General features: G+C 43.8%; 1 protein-coding gene across 2 annotated transcripts in view; it reads left to right on the top strand.

Moving 5' to 3' along the window:
- C1_1H19orf38 (chromosome 1_1 C19orf38 homolog) overlaps positions 1 to 25281 on the top strand; it is a 134105-nt gene extending 108824 nt beyond the window's left edge. For both annotated transcript variants that reach the window (XM_078658052.1, XM_078658061.1), the window contains 3 exons: positions 20601 to 20647; positions 21136 to 21173; positions 24868 to 25281. In XM_078658052.1, the coding sequence (XP_078514178.1) occupies positions 20601 to 20647; positions 21136 to 21173; positions 24868 to 24984 (202 nt within the window). In that variant the 3' untranslated portion in view covers positions 24985 to 25281. The remainder of the gene's footprint in view (positions 1 to 20600; positions 20648 to 21135; positions 21174 to 24867) is intronic.
- The last annotated feature ends 2610 nt before the right edge of the window (positions 25282 to 27891 follow it).

Genomic DNA, 27891 nt, shown 5'->3' with positions numbered 1-27891 from the left:
CATAATCCTCATCAGCCAGGCTATCTTGAATCCAGTGGCCAAGTGAGCAAGGGACTCACGTCTGAGCATACCCTGCCACACTTAGGGCGAACAAAGCGATACAAAAGGGGATGATGGACGGAGCGTTTGAGCAAATCAAACTCTCACCCCCAGTCAACTGATCTGGGTTTAATCCATCACCATTCTTTAGCTCACTCAGCCACCCCAATTCAGACATGGCCATATGCAAATCAGTCTGATCCTGTGCCTCATGGGAACAGTCCAGCCCGAACTGCCAAGCCATGTCTTCCCTGGACCGGAAACAAGCATCCTGGGACCGGTTTCGGATTCATAATCCTCATCAGCCAGGCTATCTTGAATCCAGTGGCCAAGTGAGCAAGGGACTCACGTCTGAGCATACCCTGCCACACTTAGGGCGAACAAAGCGATACAAAAGGGGATGATGGACGGAGCGTTTGAGCAAATCAAACACTCACCCCCAGTCAACTGATCTGGGTTTAATCCATCACCATTCTTTAGTTCACTCAGCCACCCCAGTTCAGACATGGCCATATGCAAATCAGTCTGACCCTGTGCCTCATGGGAACAGTCCAGCCCGAACTGCCAAGCCATGTCTTCCCTGGACCGGAAACAAGCATCCTGGGACCGGTTTCGGATTCATAATCCTCATCAGCCAGGCTATCTTGAATCCAGTGGCCAAGTGAGCAAGAGACTCACGTCTGAGCATACCCTGCCACACTTAGGGCGAACAAAGCGATACAAAAGGGGATGATGGGCGGAGCGTTTGAGCAAATCAAACACTCACCCCCAGTCAACTGATCTGGGTTTAATCCATCACCATTCTTTAGCTCACTCAGCCACCCCAGTTCAGACATGGCCATATGCAAATCAGTCTGACCCTGTGCCTCATGGGAACAGTCCAGCCCGAACTGCCAAGCCATGTCTTCCCTGGACCGGAAACAAGCATCCTGGGACCGGTTTCGGATTCATAATCCTCATCAGCCAGTCTATCTTGAATCCAGTGGCCAAGTGAGCAAGGGACTCATGTCTGAGCATACCCTGCCACACTTAGGGCGAATAAAGCGATAGGAAAGGGGATGATGGACGGAGCGTTTGAGCAAATCAAACACTCACCCCCAGTCAACTGATCTGGGTTTAATCCATCACCATTCTTTAGCTCACTCAGCCACCCCAGTTCAGACATGGCCATATGCAAATCAGTCTGACCCTGTGCCTCATGGGAACAGTCCAGCCCGAACTGCCAAGCATGTCTTCCCTGGACCGGAAACAAGCATCCTGGGACCGGTTTCGGATTCATAATCCTCATCAGCCAGGCTATCTTGAATCCAGTGGCCAAGTGAGCAAGGGACTCACGTCTGAGCATACCCTGCCACACTTAGGGCGAACAAAGCGATACAAAAGGGGATGATGGACGGAGCGTTTGAGCAAATCAAACACTCACCCCAGTCAACTGATCTGGGTTTAATCCATCACCATTCTTTAGCTCACTCAGCCACCCCAGTTCAGACATGGCCATATGCAAATCAGTCTGACCCTGTGCCTCATGGGAACAGTCCAGCCCGAACTGCCAAGCCATGTCTCCCCTGGACCGGAAACAAGCATCCTGGGACCGGTTTCGGATTCATAATCCTCATCAGCCAGGCTATCTTGAATCCAGTGGCCAAGTGAGCAAGGGACTCACGTCTGAGCATACCCTGCCACACTTAGGGCGAACAAAGCGATTCAAAAGGGGATGATGGACGGAGCGTTTGAGCAAATCAAACACTCACCCCCAGTTAACTGATCTGGGTTTAATCCATCACCATTCTTTAGCTCACTCGGCCACCCCAGTTCAGACATGGCTATATGCAAATCAGTCTGACCCTGTGCCTCATGGGAACAGTCCAGCCCGAACTGCCAAGCCATGTCTTCCCTGGACCGGAAACAAGCATCCTGGGACCGGTTTTGGATTCATAATCCTCATCAGCCAGGCTATCTTGAATCCAGTGGCCAAGTGAGCAAGGGACTCACGTCTGAGCATACCCTGCCACACTTAGGGCGAACAAAGCGATACAAAAGGGGATGATGGACGGAGCGTTTGAGCAAATCAAACACTCACCCCCAGTCAACTGATCTGGGTTTAATCCATCACCATTCTTTAGCTCACTCAGCCACCCCAGTTCAGACATGGCCATATGCAAATCAGTCCGACCCTGTGCCTCATGGGAACAGTCCAGCCCGAACTGCCAAGCCATGTCTTCCCTGGACCGGAAACAAGCATCCTGGGACCGGTTTCGGATTCATAATCCTCATCAGCCAGGCTATCTTGAATCCAGTGGCCAAGTGAGCAAGGGACTCACGTCTGAGCATACCCTGCCACACTTAGGGCGATCAAAGCGATAGAAAAGGGGATGATGGACGGAGCGTTTGAGCAAATCAAACACTTACCCCCAGTCAACTGATCTGGGTTTAATCCATCACCATTCTTTAGCTCACTCAGCCACCCCAGTTCAGACATGGCCATATGCAAATCAGTCTGACCCTGTGCCTCATGGGAACAGTCCAGCCCGAACTGCCAAGCCATGTCTTCCCTGGACCGGAAACAAGCATCCTGGGACCGGTTTCGGATTCATAATCCTCATCAGCCAGGCTATCTTGAATCCAGTGGCCAAGTGAGCAAGGGACTCACGTCTGAGCATACCCTGCCACACTTAGGGCGAACAAAGCGATACAAAAGGGGATGATGGACGGAGCGTTTGAGCAAATCAAACTCTCACCCCCAGTCAACTGATCTGGGTTTAATCCATCACCATTCTTTAGCTCACTCAGCCACCCCGATTCAGACATGGCCATATGCAAATCAGTCTGACCCTGTGCCTCATGGGAACAGTCCAGCCCGAACTGCCAAGCCATGTCTTCCCTGGAACGGAAACAAGCATCCTGGGACCGGTTTCGGATTCATAATCCTCATCAGCCAGGCTATCTTGAATCCAGTGGCCAAGTGAGCAAGGGACTCACGTCTGAGCATACCCTGCCACACTTAGGGCGAACAAAGCGATACAAAAGGGGATGATGGACGGAGCGTTTGAGCAAATCAAACACTCACCCCCAGTCAACTGATCTGGGTTTAATCCATCACCATTCTTTAGCTCACTCAGCCACCCCAGGTCAGACATGGCCATATGCAAATCAGTCTGACCCTGTGCCTCATGGGAACAGTCCAGCCCGAACTGCCAAGCCATGTCTTCCCTGGACCGGAAACAAGCATCCTGGGACTGGTTTCGGATTCATAATCCTCATCAGCCAGGCTTTCTTGAATCCAGTGGCCAAGTGAGCAAGGGACTCACTTCTGAGCATACCCTGCCACACTTAGGGCGAACAAAGCGATACAAAAGGGGATGGTGGACGGAGCGTTTGTGCAAATCAAACACTCACCCCCAGTCAACTGATCTGGGTTTAATCCATCACCATTCTTTAGCTCACTCAGCCACCCTAAGTGTGGCAGGGTATGCTCAGACGTGAGTCCCTTGCTCACTTGGCCACTGGATTCAAGATAGCCTGGCTGATGAGGATTATGAATCCGAAACCGGTCCCAGGATGCTTGTTTCCGGTCCAGGGAAGACATGGCTTGGCAGTTCCGGCTGGACTGTTCCCATGAGGCACAGGGTCAGACTGATTTGCATATAGCCATGTCTGAACTGGGGTGGCCGAGTGAGCTAAAGAATGGTGATGGATTAAACCCAGATCAGTTGACTGGGGGTGAGTGTTTGATTTTCTCAAACGCTCCATCCATCATCCCCTTTTGTATCGCTTTGTTCGCCCTAAGTGTGGCAGGGTATGCTCAGACGTGAGTCCCTTGCTCACTTGGCCACTGGATTCAAGATAGCCTGGCTGATGAGGATTATGAATCCGAAACCGGTCCCAGGATGCTTGTTTCCGGTCCAGGGAAGACATGGCTTGGCAGTTCGGGCTGGACTGTTCCCATGAGGCACAGGGTCAGACTGATTTGCATATAGCCGTGTCTGAACTGGGGTGGCCGAGTGAGCTAAAGAATGGTGATGGATTAAACCCAGATCAGTTGACTGGGGGTGAGTGTTTGATTTGCTCAAACGCTCCGTCCATCATCCCCTTTTGTATCGCTTTGTTCGCCCTAAGTGTGGCAGGGTATGCTCAGACGTGAGTCCCTTGCTCACTTGGCCACTGGATTCAAGATAGCCTGGCTGATGAGGATTATGAATCCGAAACCGGTCCCAGGATGCTTGTTTCCGGTCCAGGGAAGACATGGCTTGGCAGTTCGGGCTGGACTGTTCCCATGAGGCACAGGGTCAGACTGATTTGCATATAGCCATGTCTGAACTGGGGTGGCCGAGTGAGCTAAATAATGGTGATGGATTAAACCCAGATCAGTTGACTGGGGGTGAGTGTTTGATTTGCTCAAACGCTCCGTCCATCATCCCCTTTTGTATCGCTCAGGGAAAGCTATTGCCTGGTTTGCATCCTTTCTCTCTGATCGCTCTTTTCAAGTTTTTGAGGGCGACATCACTTCTCCCAGGAACCCTCTCGACTGTGGTGTACCGCAGGGCTCTTCCTTGAGTCCTACGTTATTTAATATATATATGAGCCCCCTAGCTGAGATAGTCCGTCGGTTTGAAATAAAAATCATCACCTACGCTGACGACACCCAGCTAGCGGTGGCTCTCAATCAATCACATACTGCGCCCAACGGTCTTAGGGATTGCCTGGAGGAGGTCACCAAATGGATGACTCTGTCATGCCTCAAACTTAACGTCGAAAAAACTGAGCTTATGCTCTTAGGTAACTCCCCTTCACTTATGATCAAGCCTCTGTGGCCCACCTGTCTTGGTCCTGCTCCCATACCAAAGGACAGAATCAAGAGCCTGGGTATTTGGCTGGATAAATCTCTGAACGTTAATTCCCAAGCAGCCAAACTGTCAGCTACCTGCTGTGGCCTACTTAGGCTTTTGCGGAAGATTCTTCCCCTACTGCCTTTTCGAGCCAGGCAGATTATGGTTCAGGGGCTTGTTCTATCCCGGTTAGATTTTGGGAATGCTTTGTATTTGGGAGCCTCCCAAATCACTCTGAACAAGCTTTAGATCATACAAAATTGTGCGGCATGAACACTACTTCAAATTCCCCCCAGACTCTCTGTGAAATTTGGTTTGAAGAGCCTTCATTGGCTCCCTGTCAGAGTAAGAATTGAATTTAAGACCCTTTGCATTACTCATCGAGCATATTGGAAAACTGGGGCTATCATCAATCACTCACTGATCACTCCCTACAACCCGACCAGACAGCTTAGATCGTCATCCTCTTTCCTAGTGACAGTACCCAAGATTAAGAATGTGGAGGTAGGTCGTTTTCATATAATGCCTCAATACTCTGGAATTCCCTTCCTTATCATCTACGATCAGAGCTCAATCTACTCTCCTTTCGTAAACAATTAAAAACCCTGCTTTTTAATAAAATTGATGAATCTCTTAAATTGCTCTCCTGCCCGCGCAGTCTGCAGCGCTCAGATGCCTCAGGGTAGCTATCGCGCTCTATAAATGGTCTTTTCATTTCATTCATTTCATTTCGTATACTCAAGATGGCTTCCCTGTTCACTGGTAAATTCCAAGAATCGAATTGGACATCCCAGTCGCTGTCCTCACTTGTACTAGCAGTAATGGAACAGACCAGCACAGGGGCATATCTGCTCACGCAGTTATGCCCTTACATGTAGTATAGTGCATCCTGTCTTAGGGCTGTAAGGCTTGCTGTAGCGATGATTTACATATATTGCATGCAGTGTCTGCAGGCATGGCTCACAGTGTGCAATGTTGTGTCTTTACCTTTGTCTGCACATGTCACACAGCCTGCAAAGGCAGTCTACATGAGTGTGGTGAGGGGTTCTTCAGGGTCGCACAATACATGCTGCAGCCCTCAGGGACCCTCTTTAGTACCAATTGGGGAACAACTACACAGTTTTAGGGAAGATCCTGCACTGGGGACCTGAATAGCAGAAACTCAGTGCCATTCTGTCAAAATTGCATCAATTACCAGACAAAAAGTGGGGGTGACCATGTCAAAAGGGGGCCATTTCCTACAGGGGGCAGGTGTAATGGGTGCCTAGGCAATCTAGAACTTTGTCAGTTGTCCCACAGGGTTCTATAAAATGCATCTTCAGACTCTCATACCAAAAGGAGAGTAGCAGGAACCAAGTTGTCAGAAGCCAAACCTCTGATATAAGTTATTAAAGATCTAACAATTAATTCTATAAGTTAATTTTTAACCTATGACAAAAAGCAGCATGTGTTTCAATTATATTATTGTTTAGTCATTTGTATGCCAGGACGCATAGCCCATCCATTCATGTAATAACACAATAACATTTAATTGACATATACAATTCAGTAAATACACTATATGGGAAAATTCATATAATAAAAAGATGGCTAAATCATACCTCTCTTAATGCAATAATTCTGTCTGATTTCTGAATTTTGAGTTTCCTGCTGTGTAATAGTCATTACGTTCTTCCGTCGTCTGTCTGCATCTATAAAGTGTCCTATACTACATATTATAAAACATCATCAGACATGAATTTGTGTACATACCTAGTATCTGATAGTCTGTCTGCAAAATAATGTACATGGGGCTTACGCTAATGACCATGTACCGCCTTTAAACATTTTCCATTTAATCCTGTCCTTGATTACATATTCAATCACGTTGCGGACCCATTGTAACCAAACTCTATATTAAACAAAAAACAAGACTTCTTTTATGGATCTCTCAAATACAATGTTAACATTCAGAGATAACATATACTATCCATAGTGTGTGAGATTTTATGACACTATAATCCTTAAAAAAAAAATAAACATTGCAGTGCTCATAGCAAATGCCATTCAGGAGATCCCTAATTCTTATAAATCAATAGAGTAATACTCAGAATTTGGGCACATCCTATTTTTTTTACAACTATCTTCTACTGACATCTAAGGTATGCAACTCCTCCACATTATATCAAATGCACGTAAAGATAATAAGCATGGCTAATTTTTCATAGGGCCAGAATACAAGTCATTGTTAAGACATCTGGCAAAAGTGCATGAAATCCCATATTATTCTCTGCCCGTCCGTCATGCTAGGAAAACGTATACTTCACGTGGCAGCGTATGGAGCAAGCGCATTATATAGAGGACCTTTGTTGATAAAGGTAACTCAGAATTTACAAGTGACCTAAATAATTCTCTCCAAGTCTCCATCCTCCGGAAGTAAACAAGGTTGGCAGATTTGTCATGTCATATTGGAGTTGGAAATCATAGAAAAGTAGGATAAGTTATTTGAACTCACTAAATGGGAGAAAGCAAGCAGCATCTTAAAAGAAACCTAGTTGGTGTGAATTTCTCAAGTACAATACACAACATAGTAGTGACCTGGACAGCTATCGCCACTATATAATATTGTTACAGATCTTGTTTGGTTGGGTAAAAACATACCATATTAGATGTATCTAGTATGCAAAAATGGCCCATTTTATCATATATGTTCACACAGGTACAGGGATGCACACTTTTAAATGGGAGACGAACTCGGAGCTGTAAAAATCGTCCTGGCAGTTACCCCTGAGGAAGGACTCGTGCAGTCCGAAATGCATTGGGCTTAAATAAAGAACATGCCTTGAGTGAATTATGCTTTGGTCGTGTTTGTGATAGAAGTCCGTATGGTCACATCATGAACACTAGAAGCTTGGAAAACAGCATAATATCCCATGTGTGGATCGAGCATGGCTGAGTCAAAAGAGGATCAAAGAATTGTATGTATGAGGAAACATGGATTAATTAAAAGCGCTGCGCATTTAGCTGTGCGACTGGTTTGGGGTGAAAAAGCAACCCCTCTTATTTTGACTATTTTATCATATAGTCACTACAAAAACGTATGCTAGATTACAGAGGTTCACAACTGCCATGGTGTTTGACTTAAATCAGAGGTAGTGTGTAGACGTATAGAAAAGTCATAACTGCAAATCAATACAAACAGAGATAGTCATTCACGTATAACTCGAATTTAAAAGCGTCATGAATAATCATCGCTATCTTATAATGATGTTACAGAACATTCTAAGCAGGGCTAATACCATACAAGAGGCTTCTAGTAGAAGATACAACACATTCAATCAAATGCAGTCATGCAGTCACTGCAGCAACTTGGTATAGATTACCAAGCTACCCAAATACCATCGTTTTTAACTAGAATCATATGTAATGTACAAAAGTACTTGCTCATAACCAAAATGGATGTTCGGGGGCAATAAGAAATGCGTTCCGCTATATAAGTCTAGCCTCAAAATAGTGTGTGCTAAAAACACACTTTTTTGTACCTGCACTATGTGTTGTGCTGATTATATGTTATGTGAATCTGTAGAGCGCAGCTAATCACCTGTGATGGTACCCAGGAGGAGCTCCTAGGAAGGCGCTATCTTGAAGGGCTCCGTCTAATGAAAGAAATTTAGGTGTAACCTGGATGTGCAAAAACAGCCTAAAAAATCGGTATCTTTAAATGGTGCGAGAAATAACAATCAAACACCATTCTATATATTCTAAAAACAGCATCTAATAACATGCATTCGATCTGCTCTCATTACATTGATATCCCAGCAATGTATGCATGTGATAGAGACTATTTTTATGTACTGTCTCTGAATCAAGTGTATGATATATTAAAAAACTACAAGAAAAATCTACATGACCATTAAGTAAATGCTATTTTGGAAATGTTTCATTTATATATTTCGAGTGTTGTATACTATACATACGATAGAGATTATTATGTTAACAACTGTCTCTGAAGCGAGCAAATAATAAGCTAAATAGGTCTCAACAATTTTTTATAAATACTAAAAGAACAGAATCCTCAAAATGTTTTACTTGCCGATTTCCTGTGGTGAACGGTAGGAAAAATTTAGCCATAACGGAATTTAATAGATTAGATAATCGGTATCTTTGAGATGTTTCACTTGCCTGTTTACAATGATATATGGCAGAAATGTTTCCTCCATATTCAAAGTGGCAGAAATGTTTCCTCCATATTCAAAGTAATCATCAATGATAAAGACCCAACATTTATATACCATAAAAACTGTATTCTAAAGAGGAAACTCTCTATCATCCTTATGTATGAGACACACCATTATATAGTCAAGATAGGACATGAAGAATTATTAGTCACAAATATCGAAAACATTCGCCTTGAAGAAAATGATGTAGTTCTTGATCTCTATTTAATCCATTTTCAACTTATTCCATACAGTAAATTTATTGTTCCTCTGTTTATCTGAGTATGAGATAACAATTGCCTCCTCTAGGCTTTACAGATATAAAGTCCATACCATGAAATTTGAGTATTGTTTTGTCATATCTGGGACACTATGGGATACTTGTGGGTATGTTTAATCACCAATGCGGCGCCAAAATGTGATGTTTTAACTCTCTATTGGTGCTGCCCACATAGATTTCTTTGACATGTGTAGATAACCTACACCATGTGTTGTACTGCGGTTGATAGAGAGTCTTATGGTGTATTCTTTTAAGGTGCAATAACTGAACTTTGTCTTTTTAGTGATGCCTAAGTCACTTGCTGAGCAAGTATTACATGTATAGAAACTCAAAGAGGTTCACACAACCAGGCTTTATGTTTCTTTCCTGTAGGTAAAATGTAGCTAGAGCTGGCCAACTCTCAGATCGCACAACCTTTTCTTAGGTCACCTCTGGACTATTATATAGATTATTAGTAAGCCCAGGTACAGTGGATAAATAATTCCAATGTTTGTTCAAGTTTTATATATGTGTTGACGTGATTTTGTCTATGTGATAATGAAGGCTATTCTCCCACCACTATTGCCTTTTTGTTTGGTACACAAAAGCTCCCATCTGAGGATATTCATCATCTTTTATTTTGTTTTGCTGAGGCTTATTTTTTCAGGTTAGCTTTAAACGTGGTGTCTTCATTAGAGTTTCTGCTACTGTGTAGCATCTCACCAAAGTGGATAGCATTAATAACGCTTGCAGGAATGCACTGTTAGCTTGCAAGATACTATGTTAGTTGTCTTTTTCCCTTGACATATAGTAATAATTCTCTACATTGTGCATGGACCTGGTCAATTTCAAATTCAAGACATTATCATTCAAGTAGACAAAGTATGCAGGTATTTTCTCTTTGGATCCTCTCCAAATGATGATAATATTGCTGATGTAACTCTCCCAGAAATATACATACTGTAGCCAATCCGAGGGTTTTGGGGACCAGGCATACTCTTTCATTCCAATCCATTAAAATGAGTCGGCAAACCTGGAACCCACTGCTGTCCCCTGTAGTTGGAGATGCAACTGCTCATCATCAAGAAAGTAATTTGGGGACGGTATGTTGTCCAGCATCTCCTGTAGCATGTGTGCATGCTCGTAATAATTAGCAGTTCTGGTGAACAAAACTAGATCCCAAGCTCTCATACCAAATTTTTGTTTTATGCATGTATACAAGCTGTCCACATCCAGGATAACGAGCATCATAGCATCACTGTCCAAATCAACATCCTTAAATTTACAGAGAATATCTGTAGAGTTGTGGACACATTAGGGTATATTAACAACCAATGGTGTTAGGAATATGTCCACAAATTCTGAGATGTATTCTGTAAGTGACCCTATACCATAAATTATAGGTTGACCTGGAGGAAATACTGTCTATTTGTGAATTTTTTTAATGGAGTATCTGTGACAATCAACCTTCAAATATTTAAATTCCACTCCTGAAATCAATCCTGTTTTCCTCCAATGTGTAAAGTGGGTATTGATGAGTGTGAAGGCCTGGAAAATTGGATTGGTGAGTTAACATCTGATAACTAATGTATAACCTCCACTTCATTCATGGCCACCACATTTCTACCTTTATCAGTATTCTGAACCACAATTATAACTTCTAGCCTAAGTTTATACAGAGCTTGGTTCTCTTCTCTAGTAATGTTATATTTCTGCGATCTTGAATTTGTCATTCTGATCTCCTTCCCTTCCAGCTTGAATAAGCCTTCCGTAACTTTTCTCACAAAGAAGTTAATAGCATAAAATTGTACATTTTGGATCACAAATTTAGAACATGGTTTAAAACTACTGTCACAATGCAGATCAAGTAAAAACAGTTTGTATTGCCTATTTGAGACGTGTTATTGTATGCAGCACAGGCTACCACAACCGTTGTAGCTGTTTGTGATTTACCAATAAGTTAAGGCCCCTGAGAGAATGGGAGGGGAAGTTTTTAAGGAAATTGAGAGAATAAATAGCACAGTCTTAAAGGTCACTAAGAGAATAACAGCCAGTATCATCAATGTCCAATTCTGCAAATTTTAAATTGCGATAAAATGCGAATCGCAATTTAGAATTCGCAGAACGGCATTCATGAAGTTTTGCGAGTTAAAAATGCGATTCGCAAGCGGCCGCAATCGCCGATTGCGAGAAGCCAGAAATCGGTAAAAAATCGCAGATTCCGCCGATACCCCTGTTGAAATTGCGAATTCGCAATTACCGATATCGCAAAAAGCAATCTCGCTAACTGCGAGATCGCAAAAACGGGAATTAGCATCCTGAGCACAGTGATGACATCACAACCAGGAAGTAGGCAGCTCCCACCCTCATTCAGCAGTGAGAGGCTGAAGTACAGGCCGCAGTTGCAGAGCTCCCCTCCAGCATTCCCACAGGACTGCAGTAGGAGACACCACAGTGGCAAGCATGGCACAGGATGCAGCAGGAGCTTCCACCAGTGGGAGAAAGCGCAAAATAAAGTTTTCTGAGCAGGAGCTCGAACACCTAATTGAAGGAGTTTTCCAAGGATCACAACCGCCTATTTGGCAGTAACTCCCGAAAGGTACCAGAGGCGGACAAAAGGTGCATATGGCTGCGCATCCGTGCCAAAGTGAACGCCGTGGGGGTGACCCAGCGCTCGGTGGACGAGCTGAAAAAGCGCTGGTATGACTTAAGAGGGCGGGCAAAAGAAAAGATTGCTGAGAGGCTGGGGGAGCAATTAGCGACAGGTGGAGGGGAGCCCACTGTCCCACCGAACACCCCACTGGAGGACCAAGTGGAGGAGACCATCAACCCACAGGCCTGCGTGGGTGTGACCCAGCTTGACTCCTCCCGACCCACCCAAGACACACAGGTAAGTGACATGCGACTGCAACCCCCTGTCCCCTAACATCGTCCATGACTCCAGTGCATCCCATAACAAACCCCAATCATGCAGCCAAAGTACAGCTCCATAGCGCAATTGCATTGTGGGACATGTAGTCTGCCCACAATTACCATCCTGTACCATAGAGCCTGACATGTCCAGTGAGATTCAATCCCGCAGCGAGACAGGGAATGGTAGACTGCATGCATGTAGCAAGCCTAACTGTGTACGGAACATGTCACTAATCAACGTCCACTTCACATCACAGGTGGCGCTGATGTCCCCAGCACAGACAGCGAGGCCCTGGTGATTGAGGAGAACACGGAGGACACGGAGGGGGATACACATCATACCCCACAGCCCGGACCATCGGGGCAAGCTGCCACAACACCGGTCATCCCACCACCCGCCCCTGTGGCCCGTGCCACCCCCGTGACAACAGGCGCTGCTGTAGCACCACACAGCACACAGCCACCAGTGGGGCCTGCAACACCAGCAGCAGGTCGCCAACAAACCCGCCGCCCTGCGGCTGTGAGGAGCCAGACGAGCGGTCTGGTCAGGGAGCCGCGCACCAACACATCCCGCGCTGGCAGGGGCAGAATTGTGCGAGCAGGTGGGCTCTCTATTGAGCGCAGGATGCTGAGTGTGCACCAGACCCAGGCCCGACACCTAGCCGCCATCCACCTCCAACTGGACAAGACGGCACGTAATGTGGCACATATGACAGCAGCTATGGAGGCCAACACTCAGGCAATGTCCAGGCAGCGGAATGTCAATCGCCGCAGACACCGCTAACTATTGACCCGCCTGTCGGCGTATACGCGGTCAAATCACATTATTGGGAACGCCACCTCCCAGCTCTCGCGACGCTCCCTGGCCATGCAGGGCCAAATGGTGCAGTGCTGCCAGGACGTCGCAACAGCCCTGGAGAACATAGCAACAGCCATGCAGGGCATGCAGGCCACTGGCCATGGCCAGGCGGGGGGGGGCAGACGACAACAGTGAGGCAACATCAAGCCACAGCAGCCAGTCCATACCACCGGTCGTAGCACCCCGCCGCAGCAGCAGGCCCTCTGCTGCCGCACGGCAGAATCTGGAGGAGGACGTTGAGAGGAGGTCAGGGGCAACTACCCGGAGACGCCACTGAACTGTTGTGCATTACAATGAGGCCACATGCTGACGCAACAAGCATGCCATACAGACTAACCTGGACATATGACGCAATATGTCAATCTTTTCACACTTTTCAGAATGCCATGTTTATTGTGCAGTAACAGTAACTAAAATTCTGAATAACGTAAAGTGCCTCATGTCATTATTAATGTTGTCATGCATGAGTTGAGTAATGGGTGTGGGTGCCCTAGAAATAGTTCATGCAGATTTGGTTGCGGCGCCTGTGTCCTTCTGCTGGATTCTCCCCACGTGCGTGACGCACATGTGCAGGTGGCCGATTGTCCCTTTCTGACTCACTGACAGAGATGTCAACAGGGATCCTGCGCTTGGTAGCAATGTTGTGAAGGATCGCACACACGGCCACGATGCGGCAGCAGACCTCAGGATCGTATTTCATGGCCCCACCTGTCTTGTGCAGTATGCGGAACCTGCTTTTCAACAGGCCAAATGTCCTCTCAATACAGTTCCTTGTGCGAATGTGTGATGCATTAAATCGCCGTTGTTGTGGAGTTGCAGGGTTGAGGTATGGGGTGAGGAGGTACTCACGGAGAGCATAGCCGCTGTCACCTGTATGTAAGGAGCAGAGAGTGAGTGCCTGTTCTGCGCAGCTGCATGATCACAACGTACACATTTGGGGCATGTGTACTTACCCAGTAGGTGTCCTTCCCCAAAGTCTCCCCTGGCCAGTCGTGTGTGGATGCCGCTGTGCCTGAAGATGAAGGAGTCATGTGTGCTCCCTGGGTACTGTGCCACTATGTCCGTGATTATTGTTTTGGCATTGCACACCATCTGGATGTTGAGGGAGTGGTAGCATTTCCGGTTGCGGTACATGTACTCCGTCTCAGCAGGTGGGCAAATATGGACGTGCGTACAGTCAATACATCCAATGACGTGTGGGAATTGAGCTACATTGTAAAATTGCAGCTTTGTATCATTGAGGTCCTGTTGGCTGGTGGGGAATGATATATAGTGGTGTAGCCGGGTCAGCATTGCCTCCAGGAAACTCCTTAGGCAGCGGGACATGGTGGGCTGGGAAACCCCCCCTGCAACTGCGACCATCCCCTGGAAGCTCCCGGAGGCCAGGAGGTGCAGGCAGCACAATACCTGCACATGTGTGGGCACGGCATTGGTCCTCCTTGTAGGGTGCTGCATCAGGGGGTCTAGGTCCCGGATGAGCTTGATTATCATGGCCCCACTTAGGCGGTACTTGGCATAGATTTTCTCCCTGGTTTGGCCAAGAAGGGTGACCCGCTGGCGGAGTATCCGCTCCTGTATCCTCCGTCTGTTGCGTGCAGCTCGCGGCAGCCTACGCCGCCTCACCAGCATGTAAAGTCCAGGCATTGTGGAAATCACCAGGCTCCAGCTGCATGTCCTTAAATGTGTTTGATCAGCTCTGCACCTGTTGGGAGTGACCTAACTGTTTTTTGAATTTTTATTTTTCAGTACTGGTTACCACCTGATTTGAGTTCTTCTTAAATTGCGCGTCGCAAATAGCGATTTTCACGTTTTTCGCTTTTAGCGATTTTTCATGAATGACTTTTTTGTGAATTCGCTATTAAATTCGCAGAATCCATGGTTCCTCGCAATTTCCGATTCGCAAATGCCCATCCTCCAGGATTCTGCGAATTTAATAGCGAATTTGCTATTTTTAAATTGCGAATTCGCTATTTTGGTTGTTTGGGTTTCTTGACTTCCTTCCCTTCAAATTGCGAGCGGAATTGCGAATTCGCAGCTATTGCGAGCGCAATTTCCTTTCATGAATCTAGCTGTTAGAGGCAAAAATTAGAAGTTCATTGAGATACTGGCAAATGAGGTGTTTAAAGTTACTTAAAAAATAGGGGACTTGGTCTTAAATGTCGCTGAAAGATTGGTATGTGTGGTCATTAAGGATACTGAGAAATTATAGGCTATGCTTGTAAGATCACTGAATAGCAGTGGGATCTAATCATATCTATAAACTTAAATGAGATTATGGGGTCCAGGGAGACATATATGCGGCTATTCACAAAGGCAACTTACAATTGTGAGTAATTTACTCTTACACATTTGAATTATATTACTACTTTTGGGCATTCATATTCATAAAATAAGAGTGTAAAGTTACCCAAATGTGTAAACTTACATGTCTCCACCCCCTGAAAAATGGGATGAAGCCAAATTTATGATTGGAAGTGTAGGAAATGGTTACCGTATATTTAGTTTGTTTTTTTTGTTGGTTTTTTTTAAGAAAAGAGAGAAGACCCCACGTGTTCCAGGGAACAGGGTACTAAAGACAAGGAAAGTCAAAGGAAAAATCCCTGGAAAAACTACTTCGCTATTTGGCTAAAGTTGCTACCTGCTATTTGTATCCCATTCGTCCAACACACATTATTCGAAAGATATGTCCAGTTAAAGTTTCCACACTTGAATGTAACGTTTACAATCTTTTATTTAAAAAAATAGGATGAACAAATATCCTATACAAGTCAATTTAAAATGTCAACAAAAAAAGTTTTCTATTAGACTGGGAGTCACATTATCAAGAATTCATGAATATCTGATTTTCCCTAGGCTCCACTTGGATTCAATACAGAATCCAAGTGGAGCCTAGGGAAAATCAGATATTCAGGCAATTGGATCAGGCAATGTTGTAGCACAAACATCTAAAGCTACCATTCAAAGGGGGTTTTCTGTAGATAAATGTAATGTGTTTTCTATTTAATGACTAGGATTTTGCTAATGTTTTTATTAGACTGTGCCTATAGTGTATGAGATTTTGTGGACAATTTTGTTCAAATGTCATGAAGTGAAATGTGCAATGTTTTTTTTTTTAATTATTGTATTATTAGATATGCTTTCAGGAAAAAACTTTTTTGCTGAAATTTTAAATTGACTTGTATAGGATATTTGTTCATCCTATTTTTTTAAATAAAAGATTGTAAACGTTACATTCTAGTGTGGAAACTTTAACTGGACGTATCTTTCGAATAATGTGTGTTGGACGAATGGGATACAAATAGCAGGTAGCAACTTTAGCCAAATAGCGAAGTAGTTTTTCCAGGGATTTTTCCTTTGACTTACCGTATATTTAGTCCACTAAGATTTTTCACTTTTGACTATCTGATTTTTCGACTTTCACTGTGAGTGAGTGAGTGGCACTACTAGAATTTCACTTTTGGTAAATTCACAGCAATTGGACTGAGCGTGTTATCCGACAGAGTCTACATTTTAAGATAAGGCAGCTGCTGCACAGCACGGGAAAGAGGTACTGGGCTCGTCACACATGAACACATAAGCACCCATGTGTGCACATTTATGAAGGGCTGTGTGAGATAACCATGATCCACAGCCCTGTATCTGCACACACATTGCCTGTTGCAGAAGGGACTCTAGAAGGATTGGTACCGGCCTGTGGTAGGTCTTGAATTATGAGTGGGCATCCATGGTAGGGGTCTGAAGTTCTTTCTGGAAAATCTGGGGGATTTTTACTGTATTACGTATGCAAAATCTGCCTATACTACAGTTTCGATCTACTTAGGCTCACCGAGTCCAACAAGGTACCAAACTGGGGAAAAACATGCACGCCCAGTTTAAATCTGCAGTCCCCAATAACCTACCGGTACAAAAGGGGCTGGTAATGGACGGAGCATCTGAACCAATCAAACACTCACACCCAGTCAAAAGATCTGGGTTTAATCCATCACCGTTCTTTAGCCCACTCTGCGACCCCAGTTCAGACATGGCTATATGCAAATCAGTCTGACCCTGTGCCTCATGGGAACAGTCCAGCCCGAACTGCCAAGCCATGCCTTCCCTGGACCGGAAACAAGCTTCCGAGGACCGGTTTCTGGCATTACAGCCATCTTCAGCCCGGCTTGCTTAAATCCAGTGGCAAAGTGAGCAAGGGACTCACGTCTGAGCATACCCTGCCACACTTATGGCGGCCAAAAGCGGTACAAAAGGTGGTGGTAATGGACGGAGCATCTGAACCAATCAAACACTCACACTCAGTCAAAAGATCTGGGTTTAATCCATCACCGTTCTTTAGCCCACTCTGCCACCCCAGTTCAGACATGGCTATATGCAAATCAGTCTGACCCTGTGCCTCATGGGAACAGTCCAGCCCGAACTGCCAAGCCATGCCTTCCCTGGACCGGAAACAAGCTTCCGAGGACCGGTTTCTGGCATTACAGCCGTCTTCAGCCCAGCTTGCTTGAATCCAGTGGCAAAGTGAGCAAGGGACTCACGTCTGAGCATACCCTGCCACACTTATGGCGGCCAAAAGCGGTACAAAAGGGGGTGGTAATGGACGGAGCATCTGAACCAATCAAACACTCACACCCAGTCAAAAGATCTGGGTTTAATCCATCACCGTTCTGTAGCCCACTCTGCCACCCCAGTTCAAACATGGCTATATGCAAATCAGTCTGACCCTGTGCCTCTTGGGAACAGTCCAGCCCGAACTGCCAAGCCATGCCTTCCCTGGACCGGAAACAAGCTTCCGAGGACCGGTTTCTGGCCTACCTACCTACACATCTTGAGGGACGTCACGATTTGTCAGATTTCTCCGGCTCAGCTCATAATCCGATTCCAGGCCTTTGTGCCCCCTATTGGGCCAAGTTAATACTTTTACTTCCCAGCAGAGGATTGATGTTCCTCCCCACACAAAAGGGCAACCAACAGTGGTTGGCTCAGTTCCTGGGAAAGGAAGGGGGAATACGAATTTGATAATTAGATAGTCACACTGCACCTGGACTAGGGCAGCCCAGGCCCACTAGTACAAAGAAGAAGTGCAGATCTCTGGGGTCAATGCAAGAAGGACTCACCTTTGAAATTTTGGTGGGAAGGATTCAGGCAGCTGTGCTATGTCAGCTAGAGGTGTGTAATTTAATGCGTAGTATTTAGAGTAGTGTGTGTAATAAAAGTAATTTTCAAATTGAAATAACAAGAACTGACTGGACAATAATATACTGAGTGTTATTGTTGTGTGCCAGCAATTTGGGTTTGTTAGACCACACGACCTCCCCTAATCAGCGCTTGACTGCTCTGCTCCCTACCCTGACAGAGTCAAATGCTACAATGGGGTACATGGTTCCCAGTAGGAAGATAATTGTGGACTTGTTACTTGTGAAGGGCGCGCTTCCTGTGCAACTAATAACCCAATGTCTTATAGTAAGTTACCACTGCCAAAGTAGAAACAATAGTAAGTCCGGCACCACACATGTCCAACCACTGGTATTTCAATACCCTACCATAGAAAATAATGGAGGTAGGGACTTAAAATATATCCCCACAAGAAACAATTCTGCCAAATGAAATTTAATTATTTAAAGTAAATCAAAGATAAATAAATACATCTTTTATGTTACTTTTATATGTAGAACTAAGTTCAAAAGTGCTACAGCATTGTTAACCATAATTTAGAATTAAATATCTAATTAATTTAAATACATTAAACAACAGGAAAAATATTTTTTCTGATGTTTAAATTAAAAAATAAATCCGCACCTGAAGTAAAAAATACTTATTACCTTATATTTTAATATAATTTGTACAAAATGAATGTTACAATTATTTATAAATTCAATAGCATTTGGTAAAATATGTTATAAATAAATAATACATTTGTTTTCTTTTTAGATATTTTTAGCATTAAGATGTCTTTATTTAAATTTATCATTAGACTCATTTGTTGAATTTAATTTAACATTATTTCCTATGGGGGTTTATATTAACTCTCTACCTCTATCATTATATATAGGAGGGTGTTGGAGTACTAGTAGTTGGCCATGTGTGGTCCTGGACTTACTCAAGTTATGAGCTGGAGTCATTTACTACTGTTCTGGGTCCCTTTTTGGCTGTGGTAACTAAAGAAATACAGATAACGAATAACAATGAGCTTACTCCTTTGTAAGAGGATGAATATCTCTCCCTACACCCTACCATAAGCCTCCGTAAACCCATCCTTACTCCACCCTAAACCACTCCCATTTAGTAGTAAGTACACCCCTTTTTTCAGCCACTTCTTCGTGTCTCTCCCACATTTACTACTAGGTGGTAAACTTACATGTGTAAGGATCTCCCCATGAAAAAGATAGCAGAGGTGTAAGTGGAGATTTACACATGTAGGTTTGTGAATAGCATTTTGTAGTACTCCAATAGTACTATTATAATACTACTAAACATACTACAAAATGCAGTCTATAAATAGGCCCCAAAGCGAAGCGAAGGGGAATTTGCAAGCACGCACATCAGCACTGAGGGCTTATCTGTACTATTGTGCATTTGTCTGGAGGCCACATCCGCTGTGTTGTCATCTAACTGGAAATAATATTACTGACGTGACCTTAAGCAATGGGCATAATACTTCAGTAGAGGCTTCTATAAATGGATGTCATGCTCTTGACTCTGACCCTCATTCAGAGTACAGCGTCTGGTCTTTCGGGCTACCAGGGCAGCCAAGGGATTTTCATTGATGTCCTTGGAGAAGATCGACCACCATACTTAGAGCTCTCCAACGGGCAGACAGAAATCTTTGTGCCCACGGCAGAGGCTCTGTTGAAGCGGCTATGCTGATGGCACTAAGACTTAGCTGTGCTGGTGCCTTGTTTAATATATCCTCTCAGCAAAATTCTTTGTTTTTCAAAAGCAAACTCCTAAACAAGGAGTTCCTATTGAATATTGAAAGAACAAAAGTAATTGTCCCTGTACAGTGGGAGTTTTCTCCGAGCATGTAGGGGGTCATTTCCTGTTGAAAATGCAAGGTTTCTCCTGGAAGTCCACCTGAAACATGAAAAGGTACTTTTAACAACGCCCCTATGTCCATCTGGCCATCAGTCTTTCCAGTGTGTGATCCACCATCAGAAATATAGCACTTCCCCCGACTCAAAATAGAATGGGGGAATTGCAAGTTTGATGGACAGGACATCGACATGTTTTGACAGAGTACCCCGTCTGCAAAACTCAAAATCAGGCCTTTTAATCTTCAAAGCCTCATATGAAATAAATACAAATGCTTAGATTGGATCAATAGAACAGAACTTAAAAGTTCAGATGTGGTCTCTAGAATGATATACAAAACTTAGATGTTGTCTCCAGAAATTGATACAATTAGGAGATTGCCTACCAATTGTAGCACAGTTTCTTGGATGAGGCCCTCTCACTGTGCAATCTTCTCTATAAGATATTTTACAGTAAATGTTCTCTTTTATGCCTCTTTTACACAGGGAAAAGGATTCCTGCTGGACGCAAAACACAGACATCAGTAAAACAAGTAAGATGTCACTTCAGCTTGCAACATTAGGCATGTTGGCACTAAGAATGCTTGATGAAGAAAATACCTGCTGCAGCACCGATAATGTCATTGGATCATATATGATGTAACAAATGCTTTGCCAACGTACGGTGATGTATACACAGTAAACTGTTGGTAAAGCTGAAAATCTAATAAAGCATATATATTTTTTTTAACTAATGAAGTAAATACCTGCTGCAAAGATCTGTATGCAAATACAACATCCACCTCACATGTTCTCATACATGTACATGCTTTTGAAATCTTTATTTAGCATGCAGGTCAAAGCTTGGAATCCTGGGATGGTTGACTCAGCCTTTCATCCTTCTGTGGTTGATAAATTGATTACTACTGAATTTTTTGATAATAAACATATTTTTTGCCACACGTTGATTGAGCTCACTGAGTATAGAAAAAAGGAGATAAAAAAAGGCACATACATAACCAGTTTTCTTCTTCCTTGACAGATCTGGCCTTTAGGGGCTCTATGTTTGAAGAAAGTTTGGTAAGTACGCACCCCATTCAGTTCTCAATCATCTCCTTGCCACTGCATGCTAATATTGAATTTTTATCTGCTTATGTTCAGTAATGCTGCCTCTAATGGTTACATTGAGGGCATCCCATTTGTCTTTCGAAGAGAAAAGATTTTACTATATAAATTACATTGATTGTACTTAAGGGCTTCCAAAATTATACATGCCCTTTTACATTTAAAAATACAGCTGTATTTTATGTACAGAAATAAGTTTGTGTCTTTTGTACCTAGGACAATTTCTAAGCGCACCCAACTTACAACGATGTGTAGGGGGCTAGTGACATGGCTCTCATCACACATTTCTAGTGTAACTAAAGGCTTTCTAGTGCCCCATTGATATATTAAAAAAAGAATACCCAGTACGCCGTTATGATGAATATATACAATTGTGTGTCAGACTATTGGTGTTAAATGTTTTATCAAAGAGAACTAGCTCTGGAGTGGGTGCTCCTAGCATATGTTTGTTTTGGAAAGAAAACACATTATGTTTATAATAAAGCCCTCACTCACCAACCTAGTTGGTGACATGCTCCCTCATCGGGCCCCACCCAAGGCACCAAGTGCACCTTGGGTGTGCTACAATGCCTGGATACAGCGGAGCTGGTATTGTGCCGTGAGAGTGCAGCGAGAAGGAGTGAGTGAATGTTAAAAAAGCTGTCCTAAGGGTCCTTGGGATGAAAAAGACTATTTTAATCAATGGGCCCTTGGCAGTTGATAAAAACGAGAAGTGGATATTTAAGGAGATGTTAGGTAACTCCAATATCCTAGTTGCTCAAAATGTTTCAGCCATGCTCTCTTAGTGGTATGGCTTTCTTCAGGACCTATCTGTAGTGCAGAGTGAATGGCCTAAAACCTTGTTATTGGAAGATCATAAATGTGACACACGTGCTATGTTGTGGTATGTCGTAGAGGAGGATTTCCTCTCATGGCGCTTTCCTGTGTGGAAGGAAACGGACAAACAAACATACAGAGAAACATTTAACATACTGGTATATTTGTTTCGGGAGCGGAGTGTCCGTGCTCTTATGCGGTCAAAGGCACAGTGAGGACCGAGTGTCGTGTAATTGGTTATAGTAGACGCCTGGTAATTAATACGGTACCAAGTGATAATCAAGGATGCGCATATCATGGTGCATCGTGAGACTTGAACCAAAGGCGAAAAAAGCAAAATTTCTTACTCAGACAATATCCGGAAAATGCCCCATGAGTTCCATGCGGTGGCCCGACCTGTAGTCACACTTTTTGTGAATAAAGTTAAAAAAGAAGACAAAAGCGATTCAAAAACTGACCCGCATGCTAGGCTGTGAGAGTCTGCCAGCAGCGGGGTGGAAGGACAGTGTTAGACCGTACCCGCCTTAGGAAGTTCCCACTTACATTGTCAAGGTCTAGGACCCTCCTCGATACCTGCTTCAGCCGCCATGGAGCTCTGTGGTAGAATGAGTGGAGCTGAGGGGTGGTTTAAATACTCAGCTGGTTTCAACAGAGAGTTCTGTTAATTGGGAACCGCTCTGACCGGTTTAATGGGTTTCAGGTGCTGGTTTAAGCTGTCTTCCGGTGAATCTGCAGGAAAGAAAAGACATAGAGGAAAGACACGCCCCTGTGGGATTGTAGACATAGAGAAAAGACACGCCCCTGTGGGAGTGTCGAAAGCATGTGTGTGCAGAAAAAATAAAGATAAAATTTAATTTTATAAAAGACCTGGAGGCACCGCTAAAGTCAGCATGTGTTGGTGTTATCAGTTTGAATGTGCCTTCTTAGTATGGCTGGTGACATTTTTTAATGTTAATTTGGAACATATCACAAAGAAGAGAAGAAAAGTTTGGTGTAGCGTAGGCGTACACTTGAAATCACAATGTAGTGTGGAACGAGGATATTTCAGTCTATAGCTCAAGTGGTGCTCTTGGCACTCAGGTGGTAATGTGGTTCCTGATGGCCAATTGGAAGAAAAGACAAGGGGTTTTATAGTGTTATACTCACAGTAGTGATGGTATGATGTCCAGATTTGGCCTCTTTGGAAGTACGATGTTCCAATGCGCATGATGCTGTGGTTTCAGGTAGGATTCAGGCTATTCTAGGGTATGTTGTCATTTAACCCTGGTACGTTAGTGGAAAGGCGATAGATCTAACGCTGCTCCTTATCCCTTCCATGCTGATGACGGCCCCCGCTCGTCATGCATCACGGTGGGCGTGTGCCGATGACGGCTGGGGGCCGTCATGGACCCGCTCACTCATTAAAACGGCCGCACAAGCGCAGAATCGCGGCCGCGCCCAAGGGGTTAAGTAGTAGGTGCACTCGGTGCCTTGGGTGAGGGCCGATGATAAAGCATGTCACCAACTAGGTTGGTGAGTGAGGGCTTTAATATAAACATAATGTGTTTTCTTTCCAAAACAAACATACGCTAGGAGCACCCACTCCAGAGCTAGTACTCTTTGATGAAACATATATACCAGGGGAAGTGAACTGGCTCTAGTACCTTTCCTCCCTCTCCTTTTAATTCTTAATATTGTTGTTAAATACCTTCTGACATAAATATTGTTTATAAAAATATCATCCTATTGGGTATAGATATTTTATTATTAACTCTAATTGAGTGACATTTTTTGTAAACTATATTTAAGACAGTATATTTCTGTCGGATAATATTCTAACTCTAATATTCTGGTACCATACCATTAATACACAACATACCATGAGGGCCTGGTATAAAGCTAAGTACACCACCAGTATTAGCCCATAATCTGTGCCAACAGAGTAATTGTCTGACACAGAAGTGTGCACACCAATTGGGGTGAATCCTCACTGGCCAGGGGACTGTGCTGCTTTGTGGTTTGGGTGGGGGTTTCAGAGACATTTTCCTAAGGCTGCTGAATCCACCAGGTTGTGTGGAACCTGCTGTAATGTTCAATGAGCACAATCTCTTTCATAGAATGGGAGAGTGATGCTATAAAGGGCCCTTGTCCCTCCTTTCTTTGCAGACTTTTCATAAGTGCTTGATTCATAGCTAGGGTGCCCAGTGTCCAACAAGGAGAGTAGATGCATGCCAGATTTTCAGGTTATTTCTACGAAGACTTAACTTTTGTTGATAGTCTAAAAAGTTGTCATGGATATTGACCAACGTTGACATCCCTGATCTAAGTAGTGATGCATGCATTCCATGGTAGCTTTATCAATGGCAGAAATAGTACAGCCAGCTAACAGCCTGACCAAAATCTGACTATCAAGAATGAAATACACTTGCTGGTGTCATTCTGAAGGTGTTTTCAGCACCAGAACCCATCAAGTCATCACCACATAAACAGAATCCCACTTCTCTTGATCACTGGCACTACAGCCTACCATCCTCTATCTCCAGTGTTAATGAGTGGTGTTATGAGGAAATGGCAAGGCATTCACCCACTGAAGAGTAAACTTCAGCCATGTTTTCAAACTAGCCATAGTGAATATATATGATGGACTTTTACAACAAAACGCATTTCATTGGATATTATTTTCATATTTGTCGTTCAATCAGAAAACCTGATCAAATTTTTGTTATGGAGTGGGGCAACGTCAACTGCATTTTGATTTGCATGTCCTCATTACCCTATGTACAATTACCAGTTCTGTAAAAAATATATCCTTCTTAATCAAACTCATGTGTTCTTATTTATTTCCATGAATTAGCCATCATATGGGCAGGGGATTTCCTGCCCTCAGTACGCGACAGACCACCTGGAACCGAACAAGACAGAGAGGATGCAACTGCCATCCAGCTCACACTTCAGCACTTTCAGGAAGTGAAGTCGGACACCGTCTTGGGTTTGCACCCTCTCACCCCCTTCCTTCCTTCTGAGCCCAGCTACTTCTTTGTGGTTCACCTGTAGTCAGTGAGCCAAGGACCACCGGTGTGAAAACACATCAGGAAACTTACCCAATTTAAATGGCTTGGTGTTCAATTGTGTTCATAATTTTTCAATGATACTATTGTGTTTCTTCCTAATGAATGTGCACGTGTTTTATGGTGACCATGTTGCCGAGTTCCCTGACCTAGAAACGTAATACATGTTGCCATCCTTTTGTAAGTATTTGTAACTATCATCTGATGGATGTATGACGTTACTCCGCATACCGTTACAACTACCTACCATTACAACGCGACCATTACAACGCATACCATTACAACGCATAGCGCTTTGGGGTGCTGGATAGTGGTAAGTATAATTTACTATTCTAACTCCAGTCCCCGTGGACCCTAGGGAAGGTGTTGGATAGTAAATTATACCATTCCCTATCCTATAGCGCCCCCCAGCGCAATGCGTTGTAATGGTATGCGTTATAAAAGTCGCGTTGTAATGGTAGTGCGGAGTAACGAATGCGTTGTAACAGGTGCATACCCATCTGATTGTCCCACCCCTACCATCCTCCATTTTGGTATGATCCCCATCTCAGACAGATCCAAGTGTAAAGAAATTCCAGTTGTCCACGTTTAACAAGGTATCCAGTGGTGTCAACGTCCTGGGGAGGAGTTGTTGGATGGTCTGGGGGTGCCACATGCTTCCAAAGCATAATAAATCAGTCTATGGTGGAGCGCCTTCTGCAGTAATCTGAGTGTAACCTTCAGTTCACAGGTTGCACTCACTCCTTGCAAGACAGGTTGGTCAGTTAATGACTGTTCTGTATGTGTCAGTAACCTGCTACTAGTTTCAGCTTTGAGTCCAAGAACGCTGACTCTGTCTTTTCATTCTTTTGAAGATTAAAAATTCTGCCTTTTGAGTACTCCTGTTATTCAAGCACCAAGAGACAATTCAGTGGTTAATAGTAAGAGAAATAAATTACAGAAAGATGCCACCGTTTTTCGTCTTGTTCCGCACTTCTTGATTGACCAGTTTTTTTTATTTGCTGTTTTCTGATTTATAATTTTGTGTCTGTGGTTTTGATCATCCTTTAAAACAGTATTTTTTTAATGAAAAAGCTGATTCTGGCGAATGAATGTGAAGAGAAGCTAAGGTACAGTTTCAAGCACTGAACCGAAGGGTGCAGGGGGGGCGACAGCCCTGCACGAAAGCAGAATGGTTCCCCTGTGGTGTTGGTTAGTCCTGTCCCTTAAGCGATCCCCCAAGAGTCTGTACTGGCACCCTACTTAATCAAGTCATATGTTAAGGTATTGGGCTATACACCCAGAACGGGCCGCAGTACCATCAGTACTTTGACAGTTATGCTAGGGTATAGTATTGCCATGTGGATAGTGCTCAGTGTGCCATTTGTAAGGCTTTTGGAAGTCTAGGCGATTTTTCAAACAAGGACCAGGTTTCCATTGCAAACCAGCCTGGTTTGATATTGTGATGATGCACATGGAGTGTGAATGGAATGGGTCTGCTCATGTGAATGCTACGTACATTTGCAAACTTTAGTGAGCTATGGCAGAAGTACATTTGTGGTACAAAAGGGGGTGGTGATGGACGGAGCATCTGAACCAATCAAACACTCACACCCAGTCAACAGATCTGGGCGTAATCCATCAACGTTCTTTAGCCCACTCTGCCACCCCAGTTCAGACATGGCCATATGCAAATCAGTCTGACCCTGTGCCTCATGGCAACAGTCCAGCCCGAACTGCCAAGCCATGCCTTCCCTGGACCGGAAACAAGCTTCCGAGGACCGGTTTCTGGCATTTCAGCCGTCTTCAGCCCGGCTTGCTTGAATCCAGTGGCAAAGTGAGCAAGGGACTCACGTCTGAGCATACCCAGCCAACTTATGGCGAACAAAGTGGTACAAAAGTGGGTGGTGATGGACTGAAGTACATTTGTGCCAGAGGAAAGAGAATATTCTGAAGAATAACAATAGACTGGTCACATTTGTGGGCACTGCATGGCGTTACCAACCATAACACAACTATCCTTGGGTTAGGGTGTGCCTCTACTTTCTGCTGCTCACTATTCATCTAAAAAACACAGAGCAGGAAAAGCCACATTTAATTTCAATTTTTTAAACTGCAGCTTTAATTATGGTCAGTGATCTGCCTCTCCCCTTGGCTTCAGGTTCTGATAGCATGCATTGGGACGTCAGAACTCAAGTGTAATTAGTTAATACTATTACATTTGAGTAGCTAAATTAATTTTTTTTATTACAGGCGACTAAAGACGTCACTAGTCGCATGTAATAAGGAAATTGTAGAGGGGCTATATATAAATGCCATGGCAAGAATATAAATGTGGCTAAATTACATGTTCTTTATAGCAACTGTACTAATAAACACACATTTATTACAATAGTGCAAAGGTCAAATTCAAGTTTATTACCAAAGCGCTTCAAACATAACATAAGAAAAGCCCTTTTAATGCCTCACAGATTGCATGTAACATTTACCTTTCAGAGGGAAACACTCATGCGGGCTCTTCAATGTGATTTTACCATAGTGAACAAATTCAACACCTTGACTCTTGGTTTCTGTTAAATACTGTTTATTAAAACATGCACATGAAAATACCCTGGCATAACCATGTATGCAGTCATAGCCCCTCCCACACACAACAATGATAATAAATAGCATATTACACTCATCATGTGTGTGTGTTTGTGTGTGTGTATATATAAATATATATATATATATATATATATATATATATATATATATATATATATATATATATATATATATATATATATATGTGTGTAGTGCGTGTGTGTGTGTGTGTGTGTGTGTGTTCT

The sequence above is a fragment of the Lissotriton helveticus genome, chromosome 1_1 (genome assembly GCF_964261635.1).
Source record: "Lissotriton helveticus chromosome 1_1, aLisHel1.1, whole genome shotgun sequence".
In the NCBI taxonomy this organism is placed as follows: domain Eukaryota; kingdom Metazoa; phylum Chordata; class Amphibia; order Caudata; family Salamandridae; genus Lissotriton; species Lissotriton helveticus.
The sequence above is the reverse complement of the archived record's forward strand: the minus strand, read 5'-3'. Positions and strand labels throughout refer to the sequence as shown.